At 42.6% G+C, this 24,090-nt stretch overlaps 2 protein-coding genes across 2 annotated transcripts in view; one reads left to right on the top strand and one right to left on the bottom strand.

The window, feature by feature from the left end:
• The window catches only part of LOC111862442 (tyrosine-protein phosphatase Lar), an 805,060-nt gene that overhangs the window by 21,768 nt on the left and 759,202 nt on the right, over positions 1–24,090 (top strand). The gene's annotated exons all lie outside the window — the stretch shown is intronic.
• Positions 1–24,090, bottom strand: part of LOC111862469 (uncharacterized protein DDB_G0271670-like) — a 166,141-nt gene that overhangs the window by 8,060 nt on the left and 133,991 nt on the right. Inside the window, exon 2 of the mRNA XM_023847931.1 lies at positions 2,785–3,169. Within this exon, the coding sequence (XP_023703699.1) occupies positions 2,785–3,169 (385 nt within the window). The remainder of the gene's footprint in view (positions 1–2,784; positions 3,170–24,090) is intronic.

Below are 24,090 nucleotides of genomic sequence, written 5' to 3'. Positions count from 1 at the left end.
TGCCTGGAGAAGCTGAGGAAGACAGCGAAAAAGAACTGTTGTCCGGCTTGCTCACTTAGGAGTACGGAAGGTCGTGTTAGTACGTCTCAGCACCTACTTCTTTTGCAGTCGGTCCGTCCATTAGCACTTCGGAATAGAGCGGTCGCTCTGCATGTAAAACACTACCCTCATTGTCAGCCCCTAAACAGGCGATTCCCATGCGAGTTGAGACCATAAATGGTCTCTTTGCGAACCAAGTTTCGATAATGGGGACAGCTAATGTTCTACAAGGAATATCTGGAAGTAACTCATTCTCCTGCTCCTATTCCTGATTGGGAATATTCTTGTGTGTTGGAGGTCCTCACGCCTAGAATGTGACTCCGTGTAGTCTCGTAGATCGTTACGAGTGTTTCGGAAGACCTTGAATTTAGGGGCAGCAAATTACCCCGAAATTTTGGTAGCGGTTTACCACACTACACGGTGTTACATCGCAGAGAACAGTAATCTCCACCAATTACTGAAGCCATATTCAGAAGTTGTCCGGTATTTTGGAGTAATATATTGCTTCCATCTTCAGGTTTTAAATAAAAGCGAAAAAAGTAGTCAGCAAGGGGGCAAGTAAAATCGAAGCATCGGTGAACATTTCCAGGACTACACTTTGTTACATGCCAGAAGACAGTATGTTTCCTAATCAGAGTTAGATCCAAGTTCATGTAGATTCTAAACGGTTGTGATGATGGTGTGTAACATTTTGAATTACTGTGTCTTTGGACTTCGTCAATCATCCGGTATTCTAAAGAACACAGCGTTTCGGAAACTGGATCTGTTTGCATCCTCAGGTGAGGGGGTAGACACACATTCTGTTCGGTTTCCAAGAAAGAGTTAACCAAAACACTGGACAACCCATGTCAGTGTTCACTGCAGCTATATTTTCACCCCCCCCTTTCTCTCTTAGTTTCATGTCTGTGTATGCTCTATCGCAGTTTTTATTGCGTACTTTCCCGTTATCTCCCACTGACAAAGCCGGGTGTCAGTTATTTAAATAGCTGTAGTTGTCTTGACGCCGGTCACGGTAGCCATGAGGTCTAATGCATGTACTGTCGTCGCTCGCTTGGAAGCCGGGATCGTGGGTTCGAATCCCACACAAGGCATGCATGTTTTGTTGTTTGTGTGTGTTTATTCTGTGTTTTTGTGTTGTCCTGTGTTTAGGTAGAGGCCTTGCCATGAGCTGATCACTCATCTAAGGAGTCCTACCGTCTGTAAAATGACCAAAATAAAGAAAACAACCTCGACACCGTAGGGTATAAGAGGAACGGATTAAATAAGTAACTTACACTGAGATGGGTTGTCCAGTGATAAAGGTTAGTTCTTTCTTAGGGACCCAACAGAGTAGATGTCTCATCCCTCACCTGAGGAAGGAAACAGATCCAGTTTTCGAAACGCTGTGTTCTTTAGTTTTCATAATATCGGATGATGGACGAAGTCCAAAAATCCGATAATTCCTAATGAATTCAATTAACTACGCGGAGTCGTGTTCTTCTCGAGGAACATCAGATCAGAGCTATTTTAATTAATACATTTTAAAATCTGTATTATCATAATTCTATATGATATGTGTACTCCCCACAAATCACTTAATGACGGCCTGTCTCGTCCGAGACATTTTGTGAATGGAATAATAAAAGCATTTGTTTGTGTGACGATAACCCCTCCGTCTGTATTGGTTAATTAGTTGTTGTGAAAGCCAGAAGGAAAGAGACCATTAGGAAGACCGAGACGTAGGTGGGTGGACAATATTAAAATGGATCTTAGAGAGATAGGATAGGGTGGTCTGGGCTGGATTGATCTGGTTCAGGATAGGGACCTGTGGAGGGCTCTTGTGAACATGGTAAAGAACCTTCGGGTTCCGTAAAATGCTGGGAAAGTTCTTAAGTAGCTGCACAATTGGCGGCTTATCAAGGAAGGCCCAGCTCCATGAAGTTAGTTATGCTTTATGGCATGTCTGCCACGTGTGATCGAAGGAGAGAGCTTTGTTTCTGCACTATCGCAGTTCCTTTGTCCCAACTACACAGCAGGGCCACTGGGGCAACTATTGATTGCCCTGACACCTCGTGAACATGGAGAAAGCAGAAGAATGTAGGCCAAATGTCAGTGGATTTCGAACAGCACGAAAAATTCTTTTATTCATATCATTTGTCATTTCTTTTGTTTGTTATAGATAAATCGCACTTAATCTAAAATTTTTTAGAACGAAGTTAGTTTCCCTTGGCGTTTGATATTATTAGCCCCTGAGTCAAATGTTATAAATATGTCCGGAAGACCCGCTGTTCTGCGTGTGGTCTATACATATCATACATGAATAATTAATATGCGTGTTTAATGCCATTGATTTCTTTCGTGGTGACGTAGGATATCGTAGTGACTGTTAACCCATGCTACAAAATAGCAAGCTCTTGTAGTCACACGCGTGCGCACATTGAATGAAATGTCTGCTGTAAAGGAAACAGCCAGAATCATGACAAATTTTGTTACTGCTTTTCGCTGCTACTACCGCGGCAGGGTGGGCCATTGGGGTCTGAGTTTCAGAGTGATGTGATTTCATAGAAGTGGGTTTGGCCTATCGCAAGGCCTGTGCCTGCGTAGGACAATAAATACGGGCGTACTTCTGGGCACTCCGAGGAACCCCAACCAACAATCTCATTGCTCGGGCGACTGAACCTACGCGTTTGGGCTTGCGGCCTCTGTGATCGGTACTGCTACTACTACTACTACTACTACTACTACTACTACTGTCATCACCAGTACTTCTGCTACTACTACTACTGTCATCACCAATACTACTGTCACTACTACTGACATCACCAATACTACTGTCACTACTACTGACATCACCAATACTACTGCCACTACTACTGTCATCACCAGTACTACTGCTACGACTACTACTGACACCACCAATACTACTGCCGCCACCGATACTACTGCTACTACTACTGTCATCACCAGTAATACTGATACTAACACTACTGGTACTACTCCTGCCATCACCGATACTACTGCCACTGCCACTGTCATCACCAATACTACTGCTACTACTACTGTCATCAATACTGTTACTTCCATCATTAAGTACTACTGCTGCCACCAATACTATTGCTACTACTACTGTCACCACCGATATTACTACTGCCTGCCACAAATACTACTGCTACTGTCATAACCAATACTACTACTGACAAACAATACTGCTATTGCTGCTGCTACTACTACTACTCGTACTAAGTTAAGAGTGTGGAAGACCTTGGAAAAATTGAAATGTGAATTATGAACATTCTGGATTGTTTTATGCCAAGAAACAAAGAACTAACAAGTTGTCCCTCTACATAATTAAGGTCCACTCCATGAAGAGTCATGGACGAGTGGAGGTATTGCTCCACCATTCTGACCTAGGCATTAGTTGGAGATTATTAGCCAGCTTCACAACCCGATCGCTTTGCCTCCGGTACCCATTGAACAGGAGGCTGGGTGGGTCTCAGGGCCGGTCTGGACGTTGTGGGGAAGAGAAAAATCTCTTTCCCCTCCCGAGAACCGAACCCAGGCTGCCCAACCCATATCCAGCCACTGTACTGACTGAGCTTTCGGGGCTCAATTACAGATTCAGAAAGTCTTAATAATGACTTTCATCTTTGTAAATTTTCTGTTTATCTCACAGCATTTACTCCCGTTTGAACAGAAGGCGGTAACATTCCAGACACGTGTTTGTTACGTGCTCGCTTCGAGCCTCGGATACCCGCTATCCTGAGCTCTTTCGTGATTTTCCGGGGTCCCTCCAGGCAAAATTCTGTTAGAGTACTTCCGGCATAGCACAGGCAGTTCCTTCCAAATCCTTTCGAATTCATCAGTCATCAAACTATGCGATGTTATGTAGTCTGGATATTAACAGTTTCGTGCTACACGTCCCGCACGCCTCTCCTGCCATCTGGAACAGGAGCAAGAGTTGCCCTGGGTTTCTCCTGTTCCCTCGCCTCACCCCGATATTCCGTCTGGTCTTACAGAGACATCAGCTTTATCTCGGAGTCAGAATATTTGTAGTTTAATGTGAAATCAATATCACATGAGGGGAAAAAATGCAGATATTGCCAAACAGAATTCAACCTCACATTAAGGGGTACGAGTAGAAGGAACATATTGGTTGTACATTCAAGATATGCCCTGTTCCAACGTTCCGTCCTCCACGGGGGGAAAAGTAACCGTTTATTTATTTCCTCCAGTCTGTCTCTGTGTCTCTTTCTCTCTTAGCGTGTCAGAAAATGGGGTAATGCCCATGACGTTTTGTACTCTGTACTAAACATACAGCATCTTCCTCGATAAACTGAGAGACATTCAAGGCACTGATGATTTAAACCTAAAAGTTCACTACAGCATTCACAATAGCTTGCCACTAGATTATTTCAGAGCCTCATCCGTCGCTTATAGAACCTTACTTTTTCTTGTTCTTGATGGATCCCGTGTAGAGACGGGGTTCCAATACCCCCACCGTAGCCCTGTGAGTCGTAGGAGACGATGAAAAGTAAGTCTCGAATCTGAGACAGTAAAATATGATCGTGAGTCACACGGGACTCGGACCCGAGAATGACTGCGCTGGCGGGGATCAGCAGTAATTGTAAACGACACACCCGCCCTCTCGTCAGAGAGAGCGCCCCACATCAACAAACTTGCAAGTGTCTTACAGTATTAAAGATCTGGTCTTCAGACCCAGATTTCTGCTTTATTCCAAGATAGACTGGCTGACTGACCGTGGGACGTAACATAAGAATAGACTCGACCCTCTGGGCTATTCCCGTTCAGACGTGATCTGAAAATTATGAATCTTACTGACAGTCGGTAAGACTCACTGGACGAGGGATCAGCCCATCGCAAGCACAACATAGACAGGCGTCAATACCTCAAGTGGGATTCGAACCCACGATCCCAGTGTTTAGATGGCGAAAGATTTGTGCCTCAGACCACCCTGACAACCTCAAACGAAATCTTCTTCTTCTGTGACCAGCCAAATGCTGGGTAAGTGATTATTCATCTGTGATCATGCTGTCTGACGTCATATAGCTAGGATACTGACAAGAATTACATATACTGTGTACTCTGAATGTCTGAGTAAGGCAGCAGCACAATTAACTAACTACACACAGACAAATAAGTGGTATGTACCCTGAAGATGGAAGTAACATGTCCTTTCGAATTGCCGATTTCGCAACAAGAAGATAACAATATAGAACATCCATTCAGATTTTATGACTAAAATGTTATTCTAATTTCCTGCGTCTCATATGTGTTATACGCGAAAAAATGCAAATTTCAGGGTGTCACAACCATGACTGAAGAAAATATACTCTAGGGTGTGATACAGTGTAGTAGAATACATTTATACCCTGAAGATGGAGGCATCAGATTTATTCAAAACGTTTATAAATACCCACATAAATTTCATAACGTCACTTCCTGGAAAATAATAATCTTTGATGTTAAATTCGTATCAAAAGTTTAATTTCCATGTTATTTATTTTTGACGAGTCGGCAATTGACATAGCAGTAACACTCTAGACTCATATTCGTTATGTGCTCGGTTCGAATCTCAACCGGAACACTTCCAATTCTAAAATTTTCCATGGTTTTTCTCAGTCCGTTCCAGAAAATGTTAGAATAATACCTCGATTGAACCACTATCGATTGTTTCAAAATACTTTACAATTCATTGTTAATCTAACATCCTGTCATTCGACAGTGTACAGTCTAGCTACTGGCATCGTCCTTAAATAAACAACAAGGACAATAATTTGTTTATAACGTGGATTTGTTCCCTTCTTGTTCCCAGCTGCTCGCCACGGAACCCAACAGAACCTAGAAGAGCCATGAGAACCGGAATGTAAACCTTTCAAAGAATTCGCGACCAAACAGCCCCTTGGCACGATACGCTCTAGACACGACGTCTGCAGCGGCGAGCGTATCAACATCTGACCTTTGTTACACGTTACACGAACATTACGTCAGACATGGCCTGTCAGAAGGCTGGACCCGTTCAGGGGGCAGACAAAAACAGTTGAGGGAAGATCTAATCGCATACTTTCCTTGCGTACGACACGGACCGCATAGAAAAAGACGCCTCCAACAATTCTCCGTTGCCGCGGGAACGTTATTACCGAGTTCTTGCCTATCAATAAGAGGGGGATACACAGACACACGCTTGCAACAATTCTGATATTATTGCCTGTATTATTTTCCGCGGGAATGTGTTTACTTAGCCGTTGCCTAGCAATGAAAGGAATATACTAATCGAGCTTTTGTCTAACAACTATATGAAGGACACATATACAGACACAAAGACTGATAGGAGGGATTTATTAAATGCACCGTTGATATGGGCTCAGGTGACATGGCCTTCATATAAAATTATATACAGACTGGTTCAGGCATTCGGAAGTTAATAAAGGGGATTCACAAACACACAGAATGAAGATCATAATGCTATTGATACGGACCCGTTCCAAGAGGATGAGACGGGCAGGGCAAGTAGAACACATGGGGAGGAGAGGAATGCATATAGGTAGGTGGGGGATAATATTAAAATGAATCTTAAGGAGTTAGAATGAGGTGATATGGACTGGATAGATCTGGCTCAGGATAGGAACCAGTGGAGGGCTCTTGTGAACACGGTAATGAACGTTCGGGTTCTACAAGGGTTCGCAAGGGTTCGGCTCCATAGAGTTCGTTAGATATGGGCTCATTAGAATTGGTCATCGAGACTCGGTTCTATCCTGAAGATGGAGGAACCATGTTCCTGCCATAAGAATTTGCCTGAAGGAACTGAGCAATACAACGGAAAACCACAGAGAGATCCCATAGTGTCCCGGTCGATATTTGAACCGAGGACATCCTGAATATTAGTCTAAACCCATCACACGGTCCGGTATGGACACCATAATTTGTCCCACAATAAACATACGAACTTAGCATAGCCTTACGCAGATCCAGTGCTTATTGTTCTAGTAAATAGTTTCACTTCAGGATATCAACCAGGTAATGGTGTTCAAGAATCCAAAATTACGGCGAAATATTAGTAGAAATAGCCAATCCGTCATCATGTTGTCCCTTTCAGCCTCCACCGTTCTCCCACCAACTCTCAATTTTCAGGGCGCGTGCGCGAACTAGTTCCGTAGATATATCGTTATTGCTCTCGATTGCTTTTCTAATTGCACGGCAGTCTACACTCTGTGCTGCATGTTTGCTGATAGCAGCGATTATAATCGATTATCGATCCGTATTATTCAGGGATCCTCAACTGGTATGTCAAAACGGACACTACTAATTGGATGATGTGAAATATCGACGTGTTTTACGAGATATTAACTCCTTGTGTAACGCCCATTGGCAACTCAATGAGAAGTGTCACCATTTGTTAAACTCTACGAGGTTTCGTACTATTAACTTCCCCTGTTTTCTTCCGTATTACTTCCAAGTCTTATATTATCGAATGACACTTCGAGGCCGATGTTTAGGGCCCTCTTCCACGAATAACACGCAAATGTAATAAAAAAATAAGATGTAAGATTTGAGGCTTTCACGGCGGTGACTATGAAGAAAGCAGTCTTCTGGGATTTGGCACCGTGTATATGTGGTGTTAACCGACGTTTCGGAGGAATGTATCGCCTCCATCTTCAGGGTAGAAGAAAAAATATATAAGAAATCTGCGAAGCGAAGAGACCGTGAGAACCGGTAAAAGCAGACTGTGCACGGTTCTCACGGTCTCTTCGCTTTGCAGATTTCTTATATATTTTTTCTTCTACCCTGAAGATGGAGGCGATACGTTCCTCCGAAACGTCGGTTAACACCACATATACACGGTGCCAAATCCCAGAAGACTGCTTTCTTCAAAAAATAAGATGTCTACTATGCGTAGTACACTACATTTCACGTATACAACTGAAATATTATCGATACTCACAGAATAGACCCAATACTGTGAAACAAAAGACTGCACGCTAGTCCGTGACCTACTACACATCTTACATTTATGCAATATATTAACGCTTTAGAATTCACTGGTATGTTAAGTGGAGTTACGAATTTCTGAGCCCTTATATCACAGTTGCATTGCTTTTTAATGCAGAAGGAGAATCTTTCCAGAAGTTCCATGTGGGTGTGAAACGTGGTCTCTCCCATTAACGAAAGAACATGAACTGACGGTGTTTTAAAACAGGATGCTGAGAAGAATATTTGGGCCTAAGAAGGATTACATATTAGGAGAATGAAGAAAATTTCATGATGGGAAGCTTCTTTATTTTTTCTCTTCACCAAATGTTATTTACACGACGAAAGCAAGGAAAATTTTGTAGGCAGGTCATGTAGCACGCATAGGGTCAATGTGAAATACATACACAGTTTTGTTCCGAAAGACTGAAGGGAAAAGATAATTTGGATGACGCAGGCTTCAATGATATGATGTTAAATATACGTCTTAGAGGAATAGGAGTGGATGCAGACTGGATTCATCTGGCTTATAGTAGGGACCAGTTACATACAGCCTCTTGTGAACATGACATTTTCAAGTCTGACAGAATGTTCACGAACGGCCTGAATTTTCCTCAATAGCTTCTCAATACAGACTCTGCTCCATTGAGTTAGATATATGGATAGGCACACTCGTACATGTAGATGCTTTGTTGGATATTATATTTAAATATTGTATTTTAGAGACATAGATGCGTCAGTAATTATTTAATTAGGTAGGTAGAGGCTTTATTATATATTCAGTCAGTTGTCAGTTAATTGATTAGTTGTTTATTAGTATTGTCACGTAGTATTGGGGCGTGTGGCTATTAGACGGAGTTTGGATTGGATAATTGGATTTATTGCACTTATACACTCAGCTCATAACTACAAGTAATTATAACACTAATGCTGATCTCCGCACTACAGATCACTAGGACACGCTAAGTTTTCTCAGTCTTCACTAGCCGTATTCTGGCAACGGATTTATAACCGTCTCACTAAAGTCTTAAAATCACACGCTAACTTTCAACACTCTCGATCCCATCTCTTCTCAATCATCTTAGACTGCCGTCTTAAGAGACTCCCTCAACTCTTACCCCCAGAGTCACAGTCACTTTACGACTGGCGGTTTACCGCCAATCGGTTCATCTTTGCGACAAGCCCCTTGAGACTCACGACCAGTAGTATTTTTCCAACTGAACACTTGTGATTATAGTCCACACGTAACATCATCTGAGGAGAGGATTGGTCTGTCCTTTATAATTGCTGCTGGCCCTCGCCAGCGCAGTCATTCTCGGGGCCATATCTTCCGGGACTCACGACAATATTTTACTGCCTCAGATTCGAGACCCCCCACCTTGAGCGCCAGGTTTGGCCACTTAGATGAGTCTTTAGTTAGTTAAATAGTTGAGTACTCTAGGTGTATAGCTGGTTATATAGGTAGTTTATTAATGAACCAGTTAGGTAGATGGGTCCATCGAATTGCGTGCAAAGTTTCATATCGACGTTTATGACCTTGGACCATGCGTATAAGCAAACAAATTGCGTTTTGGTCTCTCACATGGACCAACATCCCGTAAAAACAATTTCTATACAATTTTCCAGTACAAGAACGAAACAGTTGTGAAGAATTGTCTTTCAGGTTAGATCAAAGTTCTGGTTTTGTTGTTTACAACAGGACTTTCAGTGTTATAGTGAAAGTCTTGCTTATAGCTACCACTCCTGTTGAGAAGGGTCGTATTTCATATTAGGTATGAGGGGGGGGGGTGGGGATGTGTTGGTTTGTGTGTGATTGGTTTGAGATAACGAGGATATGTGTTGATATCTCGGGGGGCAGGAAATGTCAAGCGCCCTCTATATATGGCGCAAATTTCAGTTGATGCGAATCGAAAATTTAATAATTCATAGCTTGAAGTTACCATTTTGAAACAAACTGCAATTCTCCAGTATATGTTTGNCCAGTATATGTTTGCGGGGGCGGGGGGGGGAGACAGAAAGAAAACGGAAATTCTGTATTGCTCGGACAAAAAATGTGAACTTATGACCATTAAAAGAAGATAAAAAAAATAGTATATTTGAAAGTCTTTTTCTTGCGCTTAATTCGAGGAGAAAAGTAGGACGAAAGTGGTGGGTAAAAGATCAGAGAATGAGAGATTTCATATTCTTTATTCATAACCGAAGAGAAAAGAATATGTCCTGGATTGTTTTTTTGGCTTCCAAAGAATACCCATCGTTTTGCTTATCAGTACTACTACGCTGTCTACATAATCCTCCATATTGTGACATGACGCCTCAAAATCGGAATAGCTGAGCCAGAGTAGACGTTCATTGCTAGGCAACGACTCGCTAAACAGATTTTTGAGGTGACAAGCGAGACGTAACCGAAGTATTGTTAAGCTGTAACGATGGAAAAGGTGTTTTCTGTTGGATCCGTCCCGAGGCTATATAAGAAGGATTCAAAGCCAGCAGAATTAGAAGAATTTGTAACAAATGCCTGGGGGTATAATTGGGCCGCCTTGTTCCTGGAGGAATAAATACCAGGACTTGGCCCTCCAGGTTGCGAGAGCCTCGAATCAGAGACTGTAAAATGTCATGAGTCCCACGGGACTCGGACCTGAGAATGGCGGTAAACCTCCAGTCTTGAAGTAACTCTGACTCTGACTTTGACAGAATTAGAACTGAGGGAATCTCTTGATATGGCAGTCGAAAATGTTTGAGAAGAGATGGCAACGAGTTGGTTGACTTTGAAAGAGCGCAGCTGTGAAAAGAAGGCTTAATTTGTGTGTTGCAAGTTACAATGAGACTGGTATAATTATTGTGTTGAAATCCGTTACCAGGATAACACTAGTGAAGATTGAGATCCCTAGTATGTGTGCAACGGTGAGCTGCAAAGTATAAACATCAGCGATTACGACTTGAGTGTAAAAGTGCAATAAATCAAATCCAAACCATTTTAATACGAGTAGTCGTACCCTTAATACACGTGTCAATATTAAAACAAATTATTCAAGAGATCTACAAATTTGAGAACTGTAAGAAGGGGTACGCATGGGGCCACGCTGTTGTGACGCTAGTTCGAGATAAAGAATCGCAACAGAAACGGAGAGCGGTGCGTTCGACTGCGGGCGACCTTGAGAACGCAGCAACTCGTACGTCCGGCCATGCGCGTGTATCTCCGTGAGTTGCATTCCTCACGCCGTTTCACGTCCGCGTACGAACGCCAGATTATCACCTTTGCGGCCTTATACTTAATACGTTTCAGAAACTATGCATTTTTCATCAAACGAGAGATAAGAAACTTTTCTGTTAAGTTGCACCCACTGGAAAGAGAGTCTCAGTCAGTAGACATAAATTAACTTCCTAACCTAACCTAACCTCACTTTGCTGTGCCATTCTTCTGCTGACCCATTGCTTAATGGCTACAACGACGAGATACGGGATTGAGGACTGAATTCGGGGCTCGATTCTCAGCGTTGTATATGTTCGTTCCTCGCAGCTTCCAGATCAACATATAGACCCTTCCAGCCTCCTATCAAAAGGGTACCTGGGGTAAAACAGTCGGAGCATGAAGCTGACGGCTCATCTCCATCTAGTGACAATGCTGAGATTTCGTGAAAATTTTCTTCCACTTTCCCTTATGTGCTTACGAACGTGGACAGGTTCATCTTCACATTTCGAAGTAAGAAAGTAAATAAGTAACCAATAAGTGAAATCTGTCACTGAATAAGCGAGTGCCCAATCAATAGGCACACAACTGGATTTGAGATTCTCACAGTACAATGGAGAGTGATATCTTCTTGTGTATTCAGGTGAAAATAATTAGAAAAATGTTTGCTTTTTTGATCTTCAACCCTGAAAAAGTAGGCAGGAATTTTCTCCGAAACAGCCCTCTTAGTAATCGCGTCCATAGGAACTTCGAAAACTTCTGAAATTTATTTGATTTCCTCTGCTTGTGGTTTTATGTCTAATAATCATTTTATTGTTACTGTATCGTCGTGTGGTTTTGTACTATCCATTTTAATGGTACCCTCATAGGGGCATGTTTTTCAAGTGGCCTTTCCGCAGATTACAATATAGAGAGGGTCACACAATAGACTGAAGAAAGTTGAGACGTAATAATAGAAAACGCGGAAACTGAGCTTTTGGTATGGACCCAGAATGCTATAGCAAAGTAACGCGTGCATCTTGGCGTTAGATATATAAAAAAAAGTAAAGCCGTCCTTGTGGCAGACCGTGGAGGTCCATAGGGTTTCGAGACATCGAGGCTCCCACATTTTCTAGAAAATCGGCTCACAGATGGCGGTGAGTTTCTCAAACTTACGCTCCGGCCGGCTACCCTTTACCCCCAGGAAGATCGCTGGTACTCATTTCTGTTAGAGGCTGAGTCGACCCCAGGGTCTTAGTGCGGCTGGGAGGATTAGGTCAATTGAAAACTTCAGTGACTTCATCGGGAATCGAACCAAAGACCTTCCAGTGTAAAACAAGTAGGAATAAAGTGGAAGGTTGGAGTGGGCCACGATATGAAACGGAGCCTGAAATTATTATTATTATTACTATTGCTATTACCCATCACGATGCCATCAAATGGCAAACCTCACAGAAAACAGCTTCCAGTTAGGCCACTACACAGACAGATAGCCACAGCCACCAAAACACCCGATGGACAATAATTATACAATGAATCAAATCATTTCAGCAGTCGATATCGTAAAGCCGACGCACTGCCCACAATGGGAAAATGCTTAGTGCAAAAGTGATATCTGGAGCGTCAGGCTGCGCGAGTGGTAGCTGGAGCACAAAAAAAAAACGGAGAATATAATCACAAATGAATCCATAAGAGTAATGTATACAATTTAAAAGGAAAAATCTCATGATATGGGGATAATTCACTGGACCACGTACAAAGAATTTGCTACGACTTGAGGCACTGTGCTACAAGCCGGAAGGTCGCCGGATCTAATCCCGATGAGGTGGATTTTTTAAATTTGCCTGATCCTGGGGTCGACTCAGCCTCTAACAGAAATTAGTACCAGGAATCTTCCTGGGGTAAAGGGTGGCAAGATCGTAAGACTGGTTTCCTCACCGCCATCTGTGAGCTGTTCGTTTATAAAATGTGGGAGCCTCGACGTCTACAACCGTATGGGCCTCCACGGCCCGTTACAGGGATACCTTTACTTTTTACTTTATTAGGTACTGTACTAGTATATAAGATTTTGGTATGCCTGTCAAACACAGCAGTCAATAAAATAACTCACTTTCGCTCTATCGTGTGATATTAAACATGTTTACCGGAACTAGTTTTGAGAATTTTTCCTAAATGTGTTCATGAAGGAACTTCTCTAGTACAACACGACATAAAGTAAAGTTGTCCCTGCGTTCAATTACTTAAGCACTACGCCATGAAGACGTGTGGGGAGTGGAGGTATAGCTCCACTATTCTTGGCATCCGTCAGTAATCAGTTACATCCCTTTGCTGCTTTACCTGCATTGGAAAATTCTTCAAATTTTAAGATAACTGGATTTTTATTGTGCTCGACGTTTATATTATCAAACTGAGGGCCGGAACTGTGCCATATTTAGAAAACCTTGTATACATTTTTATCACGCCTGAGCACTTACGTTTGATTTAACTGACAGGAGCTTGGCTGTGACGTTCATACCTGTCACGTGACGTCATTCCCTCCAGCCTCACTTCCACTTCCTCACGTGTGATTAACAGCGACCGCTTTCGAACACGATGGTCCTTACTTCATCTACGGCTTGAAGGCTTTGAACTACGCAGACTTAATCAATAGCTGGGGCTAAAACACGTTGAGAATTCAACGGGAAGCCTCACCACTTGTTATATAAGCATTCCCCTGCCAATAGTTGGTATATATTGTGACATGTAGACTGTCGTTGCTAGGCAACTACTCTGTAAACAAGCCCGTAACAATAAAGTAGACCAATTGTTAGGCAACTCCCGCAATGCACGCATGTAAGAATAGAATCGGTGTCGCAAGAAGTGTTTTCTGTGTGGTTCGCATATATCCATTGTTACGCAATGGATGTGTTTTCTGTGCTGTGGTCAAACCCGATGCTATATAACGAGAAGCCAACAATAATGGACAGTTCGGAAGAATACCTCCACCGTGACCCTCCGACGAAAAGGGAAGTCTCAAATCTGAGACAGTAAAATATGTTCGCGAGTCCCAAGGGACTCGGACCCGAGAAAGACTGCGCTGTCAAGGACCAGCAGCATATACAAAAGACAGACCCATCCTCTCGTCGGAGAGGGCGCCCCACAAAAACGAAACCGTAACTGTCAAACAGTAATAAACATCTGATCATGAGCCCCAGATGGGACTCGACACCAAGACTTACTGACTGACTGACCGTCAGTCGCAATGTGACTTTCACTTTCACTTTCACTTTCACTTTCACTTTCAGCTCAGTTCAGTTCATTTGGAAGTCCGAATAGTTCCCGTGGAGTGTCCCGTCGGAAGAAGATGACAGTGTGCCAGAACTGTCAACTGTTGTAACCGGTTGTATACATGTCCAATAAATTTAGTCATCAAGTCCAAGACTCGTCTTATCAGTCACGCACACCCCGGATATGTGACGATATTGTTCTGGTGCCTCATATTATGCTGAAAGATAAATTCGCCCGAATGCTGGAGATTGTGACTTGCCTCTGAGACTTCGTTGTCACTGCGTGTAGCTGACTCAATTGGCAACTTGAGGGTGCTCGATTCGTACCTCAGATGGGACACCGACTGCATTAGCTACGTTTCTGCGTTGTTTTTTCCGTGTTACCGACTACGGTATCCAGGTTCCCTGAGCGGAAGGCTTACAATTTATGTTCGTAAAATTATTCAGCGCGTTACAAAATGTGAGGTGGCACATCGGATTTTTGGCGGATTATATTTATAAGGGCCTAAGGAAAGGAAAGCTGATATTGAATTTGAAATTCGTATGGTTTGCTGCTGTTAAGTAACGTACGAACAAGTATCCATGGAAGGTTTTCCAGTAAAACCAATGTAGGTCGCTTTTGCAATTAACAGAATGCTATATTATCAGCTGAAATCCTGGGGAAGGTCTGGCCCTCGTAATCAAAGCTGCAAGTGAGAGGCCTCACCGATATAAATTTGGATTCTGCGTCATCACATATTGATTTAGCGCGCCCTCCCTAACATAGGGCCCACATCTGAATCCTTCCGCCCTGGATGAGAGGAGTTCAGAAATGGGCAGTCAGTAGCAATTTTAAAAATTTCATGATCTCTATTTCATAATGATTTTGCGACCTCACACTTGAAATGTGAGGGCCTCATAGCTGTGAACACTGGAAGCAGATAGTTATTGGAAGTGAAGCCATGTGCTCTGTTAGGTGTGTATGGTGCCTCCGCAACTTATGTACGCATGTACCAAACTGAACGGCGTCAAATTTCAAAAACCAATTACGCTCTACTAGTTAAAGATGTTTATTCATGAACAGTCGTGTGAGATATGAGGTTCTTATGAGTGTGACTCAGTGATGTGATTCCGTGTAGTCTGGTAGATTCTTTCACAGTTTCAGAGGAACTTTCTTCAAGGTTACAAGATGCATTCTGGCAGATGACTACCAAAATTTCAGACAAAATTTCCCCATTCATATTCAAGATAGAGATGTAATCTGGTAACTAGCTGCGGACGTTTCGGTAGAACCACATTTCGTCTCAGAATATAATAGTATTTTTACTGATGTTTTGAGGAAACAAGCTGCGTCCTTCTTCAGAGTATAAGATAGACACAGCTGGTTCCTCCCAAACGCTAGTAATCATTTTCCACACTACAAGACATCACTTTCACATGGTATCAGCATGACAGTGTGCCTAGGTGACCTGCGTGGAATCCCACGCTTTTCAAACGAACGTTTAACTTGCTTGACATGAAGAATTGAAGAGAGATACGTATGTCTAGCAATAACTGAAACGCCGTTCTTATGCGGCAACTTCTCCGACACTTCTGTGATGCGTATAGTCTAGACAACACTCTGCAGGCGTGTCGTAGTCTCAATTTTACAAACGAAAGCTACCAATTTGGATCTGACTTTCTCACATCGGTGGCTATGAAAAGTTCTGTCTTCTGGAATATAACGCTGTATAGTGCAGTGAAAGTCAAATGATGTTTCGGAGGAACGTATCGCCTACATCTTCAGGGTCGATGAGTGAGATGAGCGTGAAACCAGCATGAAGCAGACTCAAATAAGCGTATGTATTCTCACAGCAGAGACCCTGAATAATATGAGTTTGGAGAGAACCCGGTGTGTCGGAGGAATTTTTCACCTCCATCTTCAGGACCGAAGTATTAACCAAGAAAAATACCCGCAGAAGCAGACGGGAAAGCTGAACTCGTGCTGATACATTGCTTGGCTTACATCGGCGATGGAGGCTTTGCGTGCCTCCGAAATGACGGACCTTCTGCCAACCCTGAGGCAAGTTCCCCCGAAATGTTGGTATCCAACTGTGGGGCTACAGGATGTCGCAACGCAAAAGACTACAATCTGAATTACGTGAATAAAACTCTCCAGTATAAAATTTAATGAAAATATTTTCGTCAGGTCTCGAGTTCTTACATGCTGCCAGAAAGACACACACAGACACGGCAAAGATAATAGGCACTTTTTTTAATATTTGTTGCCAACTTGCCGAAGAGAATGAGAGAAATAAAATATGTAACGATGTCTGTGAAACACGTAATTGTTTTGCATGTTTTATTTAACAACTGTGTTAATGGCTCGGGGTACGCGGTAGTTGGTTGAGGGGCTATGCTACAAGCCGGAAGGTAGCGGGTTCAAGTCCCAATGAGGTCACTGGATTTTCTTCAGCTGACCTAATCCTTCCAGCCGCACTAGGCCCTGGGGTTTACTCAGCCTCTAACAGAAATTAGTACCAGGAATTAATTAAATAATTTTCCTGGGGAGTAAAGCGCGGTCGGCGCGTAAGGCTGCCAAACTTACCGCCATCTGTGAGCCGATTGTCTAGATAATGTGGGAGCCTCGACGTCTCACAACCCTATGGGCCTTCAAGGCCTGGTACAAGAATAGCTTTACTTTACTTTACAGTGTTAATGGTTCAAACTGTGGAGCTTTGAATGACTAGATGACAGTGAATTATGAATTGGAAAAGACGCGGAAGGAAGCGATTGTAGCGTAATTTACGGAAGTATCCTAACATTTTTGTGGAGGAACTGAGAAAATTCAGGACACATCTCAGAACAGTCGGAATCTCGGCCAGGGCTCGAACCGGGAACCCCCTGAATACAAGCCTCAACCTTGCCGCTTGTGCTAACTTGCTCTGTGTGAAGTATGTAAAATGGATGAAACTTTAAATTATTTTGTTTTATCTAGAAATGTGCGTAAGTTATCGCGTCTGCAGAAGCCATTTACTGGAAACCTTTTCACTGATTCCAGCTGAAAGACGGAGCTTTCAAAACACTCTCCTGTAAAGTAGCTTTCCTTCAGCAGCGGCACTTCGCATCGCGATGGCGGGCTGCAGCTCCTGCCCCTTCTAAGACGATATGAAGTGTTAAGCTATTCCGAAAGGGAAGAAAACAGCACAGAAGGGAGTGAAAAATACCAGTCCGACGTCTGAGAGAGAACTTCAGGAAGAGTTTCGAAATGAACTACCTAAGAAATGATTCACGAAACGTTTTAAACTGAACTGCATATAAAAAATATTTAAAATGAATTATTAGATTTTTTTAAATAAACCATATATGAAACGATTCGGAAGCTAATGAACTACATATAAGTCGATTCAGAAATTTTTGTAGCGAACTGCACATAAAACGATTCAGAAATCATTTCATAATGAATTACATATAAAACGTTTTAAACTGAACTGCATACGAAAAATATTTAAAATGAACTATATGAATTTCTTTTAAATAAACCATATATGAAGCGATTCGGAAACTATTCTATAATGAACTACATATAAGTCGATTGAGAAACCATTTTATAGTGAACTACACATAAAATGATTCAGAAACCATTTTATAACAAACTACATTGAAACGATTCGGTGACCATTCTATAAAGAACCACATATAAAACGATTCAGGATAATTCATAATTGACTACCTACGAAACGATTCATAAAATATTTGAAACCAACTACATACAAAACCATTCAGAAATCGTTCTATAATGAAGTATACGCTAATCGATTCAGGAAACTTAAAATGAGCTACATGCAAATGATTTGGGAAATGTTCTAGAATTAACTACGTACGCAATGATTGAGGAAAATTTTTCGCCCCGGGTTCGGTCCCAGGTCAAGTCTTGTAGGATTTATGGTGGATAAAGTGCAGTGGGGCAGATTTTCTCCGAGCATGTCGCTCCATCTGCAGGGTCCAGAATAAACCAAGCAAAAAACAAGAAACGTCCGCTTATTTTCAACGAACTACACGACGTCATATCCGAGCACCGCTGTGAGAACCTCAGATCCTGCATCCCATTCAAGAAGTGTTTTCAGAACAGCTGGAGCTTTGCCCCCGCAGTAAAGCCGAAGTTCATTGTGGGTTTCAGGGCTGTTAGCTTTACCTGTTTACTTTTCTAACATTTGACTCGGTGGATTTTGGAAAACTTCTCAGGATATCGGCTGAATCCGAACCTGGGACCATTCTAATGCATGTAGGTTTGAGCCCTGTAATATCACACGGAGGAGAAGGTAAATTTGTCATAGTGCTTAACTATGCACTACACCATGAAAACCTATGGGGGAGTGGATTTATAGATCCACAGTTTCTTGACCTCGGCACCAGTTGGAGGATACTGGTCAGCTTCACGCCCCTGCCGCTTTGCCCCTGGAGAAAGCGCCCCCGGTACCCATTGTATATGAGGTTGTGTGGGTCCAAGTATCGGTCTGGACGACATGGAAAATGAAAATTCTTGCCCCCACTGAGACTGAAACCCCGAAAGCTTGGTCGTCCAGCTCGTAGGCTTTATGGTTATCACGGCGGTGACCATGAACAATATGGTCTCCTGGGTTGTAACACTGACGTTTCGGAAGAACATACCATCTCATTCCAGAGGGTGTAAGAATAATCCAAGCAGAAGCAGCCGGCAAGCTCTGACGTGTACATCTGTCAGGGCTACGTGGTGTTGCAACCCAGCCCGACAGATATGTTACACGTCCGTTCGGTGCTGTCATTAATAAACTTCAAACTTCATTGCAGTCAATATATAGAAATAATCGTGTAATAGGATCAGTAAAGCTAATAATCTGTAATTAACAAATATTGGAAAATTAGTGAGGATTGTATTAAACTTCACTATTTTATTTTCAGTTAAAATAACATCACAATTATGTTTCATTTTTATTTAAGGATATTAAATTAGAATTTTTCCTGTACAAACTAAAAAAAAGAGCGTATAATATTAAGTGGACACCCAGTAGAATAATTGGTTGAGGCACTATGCTACAAGCCAGACGGTTGCGGCTTCTATTCCCAATGATGTCACTGGATTTTTCAATTGAAGTAATCCTTCCAGCCGCACTATGGCCCTGGGGTCGACTCAGTCTCTAACAGAAATGAGTACCGGAAATCTTCTTTGGGGTGAAGAGTGGCGGGCCCGTAATGCTGACAAACTCACCGCCATCTGTGAGCCGATTGTCTAGATAATGTGGGAGCAACGGTGTATCATAACCCTATGGGCCTCCACGACCTGTTACAGGGATAGCTTTAGCATTTTTATAAAAATATTTTTACTTTTTAACTTTATAATATAATCCTGTTGAAATTAATTAACCCAATTTTTGCATCTAAACAAGCTTTCCGAAAACTGGGACCTGGAGTGAAAGGGGGGGGGGGCTGTGTGCGTTGGTGTGGAGGTTAGGGTTGGCGTGTAATTCTGCCGTCGCTTTATATTTCATGGGGGATTTTCGTGGTGTAATTGTTATGCGTCATTTCATAACTCGCTTACATACAGACATACATACATACATACATACACAGACTGCGTAATGCAAGTTGTAATGTTTATAATAATTATAAATTTTCTAGCGTGGGGTTCTCTCTGTATAGCTGACTGTGAGCATGTAAGAACTCACTTTTGAAACGTTTAACTGATTTTCACAAAATTTGGTTCACGTATTTAAAATTTATAAAAATCAGATAAAAATAACCGAAACTTTGTATACAGATCTTCGCCCGTTTCTAGTCGCATTTCGAGTTGACCTGTTTAGCCGTTTATCTGAGATAAATATTTCGACGAAACTTCGTAAGGAGTAGGCTCTACGTCCAGTGCAACTTTTCAGAACACTTTACGATAATAAAATAACAAAGATAAAAATGATGGAGAAGTTTGTCATAGCCGTGACACTCTACACTCAAAATTGTGTGGGGGGATTATCGATTTGAATATCGGCTCAGACACCAGATATACTAAACTGAAGTTTTCATGGTTTTCCTCAGTCCCTCCAGCAAATTACAGGATAATATCTCGATTAGACCACAAACTTTTCCCTTAAAATTCTTCCTTCACTTCATGTTTCTTCTCTCACGTTAATGTTGTTAAATATCAAAAAGGATGTAAGAAACGGCGTGGAATCGTCACTCTATGTGTAAATTACATACATTTTTACACATTTTTACAAGACGTCAATCTAAATACTTATTGTAATTCATTTCTATCAGTAAAATAATTAGTGAGATTTTTTAAGTCTTAATTTTCTTGTTCCTCTTCCACCAGCTGCCTTAGTTCAGTTTTTTGTCAACAGATGTCCTCGTTATGCGTTAACCTTATGAAGTCTGTAGGAAGGGCGCAGGCATTAGCGGAAAGAAAAAGCGAGCCTTGCAACAGATGAACAAGTTAATGGTCTAAAGGCTTCTGACGATGGTGTATAACACCTAAACTTACTGTTTCTTTTTTGGATTTTGTCCAACGTCCGGTATTCTAGAAACTAGAGAAGACAATGTTTCGGAAACTGGATCTGCTTCCTTCCTCAGGTGAGGGGGAGATACCTACTCCGTTGAGCCCTTTAGAAATATTTAGTTTAGCTCTTTCTAAGTGCCACAACAAATCAGGTGCCTCCCTCCCTCAGGGCGATGGGCAAAGTCCAGAAACTCAGTAATTCTGAGTGCTTGCGCACTGTCTCCAAGCAACCAGGACGTCCTTCGTCCCGTTGTTGCATTAACTTACAAACGCTCTATCGAACTCCCATAACAATAACGATAACAATAGGCACAACGTTTTCCGAAATCCAGCACCATTATTACCACCGCATGAAGAGGAAGTAATGTCGCTTCATTCTGGGACCGGACGTTGAGGATGGATTCCATCACGTTCACCCCATTCACTCTCGGATATTCAGCATGTTTATATATGTGAGAATACTAGAAGTTTCTCATTACAGGTACCTTGAAAATCTGATTGGAACCATTGTGTTTATCCGTCATTGTGTCTCCAATTTAAAATAATTACCTGCTAATTTTAGTGGAGTCTTTTCTGGCTTTCCTGTGCTCCTGCAAACAGATGATACCAAAGTACTCTAAATAGGCCACGACCGCTTTCTTCCATGCCCATTAAATTCGTCAGTCGCAGTTAGCTTATCATTATCTCTATTATTTCTGCGATGGATCAGCGTTGTATAGGCCACAGTGGCTCAGACGGTAAAGTTTCGAATCTCGTTCGGAACACAGACTAACCGAACTGAGGTCTGACATTGATTTTCTAAGCCTCTGCAAGCAAATAATGTCACATTAGCCTCAAATTAAGCCACTAGACCTTCGTTTTATACAGTTTTAAGTTCATTGTTTCATTTTTTTGCAATTTGATAGTCTCAGCTACAGACAGCGTCGTGAAATAAAATATTGTCACGTGTAAGGGTGTGCGTGATTTATAGACGGGTTTCGGATTGGATGATTAGATTTATTGATACCTTATACACACAACTCGGGATTACATTCAGTACAGCGCTATCGCTGATCTACACACTTTGGACTTCACTGTTACACACACACACACACACACACACACACACACACACACACGGGTTCTCAGTCTTCATTAGTCATATTCTGACAACGGGTTTATAACATAAAATCTTCTTTGTACAGCCTAATTCCTTTCTTGCCTTCATCTTCGACTGCTATCTCAGGAACTCAATTCTCATGAAAAAAACTATCAACTGTCTCGTTGCCATCTCTTCTCAATTATCTCCGCGGTCAACTCTCGACTAACTGCCCACTCGGAAGTCTAAAGTCGACTCAGTTCCCTGCTGCAACTGCCAACTGCGGAACTCGACTAACTCAAACGGTCTTATTTGTCTTTTTATAACCCCTCGGCACGGAACCACACAGAGAACAGCCTCCATTGTTTAGCAGGCGTGCTTACCCCGCCGTTGCCTAGCAGGGGTCGCGGCGCGGACCCACAGAGAAAGCAGCTTCCAACACCTTTTCTGTTCTTGCGTGACGTTACAGTGTACGTAACATATTCTTCTGCTACCTGTGTACGGGCCATTACCTAGCAACGGTTGCTCCTCTGCCTCCACAGTACTTGCTTTGAGCAAAATACTGCACGTCAGAGTATAAATGAAAAGGTCGAGTGTAATGCCCCTTGAGAATTCAACATGAAGTCTCATTGTTTGTTGTATAATCTTCCGTACTATTAATTTCTCCTGCTTTCTCCCGTGTTTCTTTGTACTCCTGTATGTTAACGAATGATGCTTCGAAGTCAACGCTTAACGCCATCTCGCATGAATAGCACACACAAATATTATATCGTAAACCTTCTCCATCAGACAGTATACTACACTTCACAAATCCACATCAAGATACTGTGGCATATTTACTCAAAGCATCCATTGTGGAGCCAGAGAAACAGCCGTTGCTACAGAACGGCTCTGAAATAACATTCATTTCTAGGCAACGAATCAGTAAACACTTTCCCGCCGCAACGGATACACTTGCAACGATAGAGGTATTGTTGGGAACGAGTTTTCTACTTGGTCCTTGCAAAAGGGTTATAAGGAAGACGTTCGGGGCACCCGAGTCAGAATCCCGTGTGGAAGCGGAGTCAAGTACCTCCACCGTAGCCCTGCGAGTCGTAGGAGACGATGAAGAGGGAAGTCTCGAATGTGAGACAGTAAAAAATGATCACGAGTCCCATGGGACTCAGGCCCGAAAATAAGCGCGCTCGCAAGGGCCAGCAGCAATTATAAATGACAGACCCGTCCTCTCGTCAGAGAGAGCGCCACATATCAACAAACCCGCAACCGGCAGTAATACTTACAAATCTGGTCGTAAGCCCCAGATGGGTGCTTTGTTCAAAGGCAGGCTGGCCGACTGACCGTCCGTCGTAATGTAAGACTCAGACTCAAACCGAGTCAGTTTTGTACGGAAGTCCGTGAGGAAAAAAGGTAGTTGGAAGGGAGCCGACATTAAGAGGATATTTGAACGCGTGAATCCGAGAAATCTTCACTGTTAGTAGCCGTTACCAGGGAACGGCTGGTGAAGACACAGAAGGCTGGAAAAAAGTCTTAGCGGGTGCTGTGGTGATCTGCAAATTGTTGGGGTTAGCGATGGCGCTGTAATTACTTGTGGTTCCGAGCCGTGTGTATAAGTGGTGAATAAATCCATTCACCAATCCAAAGCATGTCGAGAGCTACACATACGGCGTGACAATTTCATCAGTACTCACAGAATGGGCACGATGCATTAACGTAGAAGACTGTTCAGTCGTTCGTGACGTACTACGTAACTACGTGCATGCAACATCGTTGCTGCAGTGATCCTATTGGCCTATTGTACCTGCCCTGGGTGATTATGATGATGAAGAATTTGGTGGAATGAAGATTGGCAAGGGAAACCGAAGTACTCGGAGAAAACCCGCCCCAGCTCCACTCTGTCCACCACAAATCCCACTCGACCAGACCCAGGATCGAACGCGTGCCGCCGCCGTGGGAAGCCAGCGACTAACCGCTTGAGCTATAGCGCGGCCCTTACAGTAGCCCTTAGTAAACACAGGCAACAGTTTAAAATCGTTAGTGATATTTTCCTTAAGTTGGTAGAACTGTATTACCCAGCTATTTTTATAATGTT

Source organism: Cryptotermes secundus, unplaced genomic scaffold (assembly GCF_002891405.2).
Source record: "Cryptotermes secundus unplaced genomic scaffold, Csec_1.0 scaffold816, whole genome shotgun sequence".
Taxonomy (NCBI): domain Eukaryota; kingdom Metazoa; phylum Arthropoda; class Insecta; order Blattodea; family Kalotermitidae; genus Cryptotermes; species Cryptotermes secundus.
This window is presented reverse-complemented; position numbering and strand designations above follow the sequence as displayed.